The sequence below is a fragment of the Aplysia californica genome, unplaced genomic scaffold (assembly GCF_000002075.1).
Source record: "Aplysia californica isolate F4 #8 unplaced genomic scaffold, AplCal3.0 scaffold00482, whole genome shotgun sequence".
Taxonomy (NCBI): domain Eukaryota; kingdom Metazoa; phylum Mollusca; class Gastropoda; order Aplysiida; family Aplysiidae; genus Aplysia; species Aplysia californica.
Window position 1 is genome coordinate 267,875 of NW_004797752.1, and position 3,840 is coordinate 271,714.

General features: G+C 42.9%; 1 protein-coding gene across 2 annotated transcripts in view; it reads right to left on the reverse strand.

Annotated features, from left to right (window-relative positions):
- Positions 1-1,434: 1,434 nt before the first annotated feature.
- The window catches only part of LOC101858295 (actin-5), a 4,675-nt gene continuing 2,269 nt past the window's right edge, over positions 1,435-3,840 (reverse strand). The window contains exon 2 of one of the 2 annotated variants that reach the window (XM_005105628.3): positions 1,435-3,544. In XM_005105628.3, the coding sequence (XP_005105685.1) occupies positions 2,388-3,536 (1,149 nt within the window). In that variant the 5' untranslated portion in view covers positions 3,537-3,544 and the 3' untranslated portion in view covers positions 1,435-2,387. Of the gene's footprint in view, positions 3,548-3,840 lie in introns of both variants that reach the window. The other variant, XM_005105627.3, reaches the window with a different exon arrangement.

Consider the following 3,840-nt stretch of genomic DNA (forward strand, 5'->3'; position numbering starts at 1 on the left):
GTAGTAGTAGTAGTAGTAGTAGTAGTAGTAGTAGTAGTAGTAGTAGTAGTAGTGGAGAATGAATATCACTGAGGTCTTTTTGACCTTGCATGGCTCAATGCCGAGACAAAACAAACGGTTGTATCTATAAAAGGGCTCCGGTGCCGAAGCCACAGTGTGCCACGTGATAAGGCATCGCGCGCTTGATTGTTGACACCAAATAATTGTATTTTTGTGACTTCATGCCGAAGAGCAGACTTCAATGCAGCGATTCATCGTGTAGAATACTTATTGGGAATTCGCTTTAATTATTTATTGCGTGAAACTAAGCATCACATCAAACAACAGAATTTTTGCATCCTGTTGTGGATGGAAGGTAAAAGAGACACGAGTTATTATCTTGGTCATGAATTGTTCTTCATGAAGGATACACCGTTTAGCCAAAAAGTCATTGACGATTTACTCAGCATTAAGACCGAAGGACACAAATCATGAACATGTATAAAGATGCATAGGTGAGTCCATTTTCCTGGTTTCAAACGTGGAACAAGATTAAAATACTTTTGAATCTATTTGTATTGTCATTTTGTTTTTATATGCGTGTTCCACTGTCTTTTTCGTCATAATGCACCCTTTATAAAAATCTGAGATTTTTTGTTTGTTTGTTTGTTGTTGTTGTTGTTTTTGTTTTGTTGTTTGTTTGTTGTTGTTTTTCTCAGTGTTTTTTTGCTTGGGGGAGGGGGAGGTAAGAGTTTTACCGCCTCGCAACTGCATAAAGTCATATGAGCGAGAGGGACACACCAGTTGGTAGGAAATTTGGAATTTTACCCAAGTGGCGGCCGAAGCCTACTCTTATCGATTTGGGGCAAATAAGGGATCTTTAATGTGCGAAACTTGCACTTGGGACCTCCAAGATTTTTCACCCTTATTCGAAAAGGTTAGGTAGAAGTATATATTTTACTAACCATACGATCAGGGTTGTGTCTGAAAGACAGCAGTAAAAAGGACCCAAAGGAGTAGCAGTAGAAACGCTGTGGAAAGAGTCAGGAGCCCAGAGGAGGGGGAAAGTGAGGTGAAGGGGTTGGGGCAGAAAGTGGGAACGAAAGCAGACGACTGAAGGCGGTCAGGGAGCAGGAAAGGGTGTGAAAGGAGAAAATGTTAGGTAATAAAATTTTCCGTGGCTATCAGGATTCGAACCCGGAACCTATTGAATGAGAGGCGGTTGACTTGTGGACCACGAAAGCCCACGAATATAATCTGAGTGATCTCAATGTTTGGTCACAGCAAGCCCCCCCCCCCCCTTACAATCGTCCTGATACTACTGGTTGGTCTTAATTCTGTCTATTTGTATTATTTTGGAATGTCTCAAGTGAGTCACTAAAAAAAAGACTAAAAAGTACAGTCTTAATCATCGATTGGGAAACGAAATAAAGAACACACATGTACTACGGAATATACGATTCAGTTGTTACCAACAACAAAATTTATTTGTCAACGTTTTTCCTTGACAAAAACAGCATGCAATGACCAATAAAATGACTATGTAAACAATGTACCTGCATGAGTTTAACAACTGACATAAATAAACAAGTCTCGTAGCAAAACTTGACACGGTAATTGAAAATAATTCTTTGTGGCATCTGTTGAAGAACATTGTGACGTTCAAATATCAATACATGGACATGTAGAAAAAAACATGCTAATAATAATATATTGTGATTTATAAATTTTAAAAAATAAAGACGTTTTCAATTAGATTCGCACATTATCAACCTCTCACTTGTCCCGAACACATCGTTCACTCTCATCACAGGGGAAACTGCTTTCAAACAACAGTCGTTCAATGGTAATGTTCTTTCTTGCAAATTCAAAACACGTTGATACAAACCATCACAGCAACAGCCGACCTCTCAAGACGAGAAGGATGAACAACACCAGAGTAACTGTAAAGTTGTGACCAGGTGGGCCAGATGTTGAGGACCAAAGACTCGGCCAACTTCAGCGTTTTGGGGTAGAGGGCAAATATGGACCTCTTTTTATCATGCCAGATTGACTGTATCACTCATATGAGCTTTTAATTGTTCAAAGTTCTTGGTTTTTACAAGCATATGTAAGTTGCTATGATTTTCTTTCAGAGACACACCAACTTAATGAGCTGTCGTAAAAGTTTCCCCTTTTTCCTGTCTCGACGGGGCCCTTCAGCAACTTGCAATGGCTGCTGTTGTTTAATGTACAATATATATTATAAGAGTACCCCGTTAAAGCTTCTGACATTTTTTTTATTCTACTCAGCAGATGGATATTGTGTGCAGTTTGGAGAAATTATGCTACATATAGGGTCCCTTTGATCTGCTGGAATATCATTTAAAGTTTCTGTAAATATATTTTATTTTCTGACCACCAAGTTCTCAGAAACACTTTCGGTGGACAATGGAAGGGCCACACTCGTCGTACTCTTCTTTGGAGATCCACATCTGCTGGAAGGTAGACAAAGACGCCAAGATAGATCCGCCGATCCATACAGAGTACTTCCGCTCTGGAGAGGCAATAACCTTTACCTTGTTCGACGGGGGAACTAAGTCCGTTAATTCTTTCTGCATCCTGTCCGCAAGCCCCGGATACATGGTTGATCCCCCTGACAGAACTGTATTGTGGAGCAAATCTTTGCGGATGTCGATATCACAAGACTGGACCGAGTTATACAACAGCTCGTGAACGCCTGCAGATTCGCGACCAGTGAAAGACGGCTGGAAGAGAACTTCAGGACAACGGAAACGCTCGTTGCCAACAGTAACAACTCCACCATCGGGAAGCTCGTATGATTTTTCCACACAAGACGATTTTGCAGCCGCACTCATTTCCTGCTCGAAATCCAGAGCCACGTAACAGAGTTTCTCTTTCATGTCTCTGACGATCTCCTTCTCGGACGAGGAGGTATAGCTGTAGCCTCTCTCGCTGAGAATTCGGCCCAAGTATTCTGTAAGATCTCTCCCAGCCAGATCCACTCTCTTGATGGCGTGCGGGAGAGCGTAGCCCTCGTAAATGGGCACAAAATGCGTCACGCCGTCCCCTGAATCCATCACCATACCAGTGGTGCGACCAGAAGCGTACAGAGACAGCACAGCCTGGATTCCTACATAAAACGCGGGGACGTTGAAGGTCTCGAACATAATCTGGGTCATCTTCTCTCTGTTGGCTTTCGGGTTGAGTGGCGCTTCTGTGAGGAGCACGGGGCTTTCTTCAGGCGCCACCCGCAGCTCGTTGTAGAAAGTGTGGTGCCAGATCTGCTCCATATCGTCCCAGTTGGTGACAATCCCGTGTTCTACAGGGTAACGCATACTCAGGATTCCTCTCTTGGCCTGGGCTTCGTCTCCGATGTAACAGTCCTTGTGGCCCATCCCAGGCATGACCGCCTGGTACTTGGGACGTCCAGTGACGGCAGAGAACACACATCTTGGCGCGTCATCCCCGGCAAACCCAGCTTTACACATGCCCGAGCCGTTGTCAATGACGACGGGCTCTGGGTTGTCTGAGTAGATGTACTGTGTATTGGTCATGGCGAACTCTGCTGAGAGAAAAGAGGAGATTTGTGTAATGTTCTCTGAATGAATCATCGCATATGTTACATTTATTTGTTCTAGGCCTTTTCCTATCACTGCACTCGAAGACTCACTATTTTTTGGACAGCTAATACAAATAAATGTAACACTGCAACAGTATTTATATTTGAAAATGTATGCTCATCTATAATGAATGGGTTCCACTGTTGATTAAATGCTCTACATTTCTCTCTGTCTCTGTCTCTGTCTCTCTCTCGATCTCTCTCTCGATCTCTCTCTCTCTCTCTCTCTCTCTCTCTCT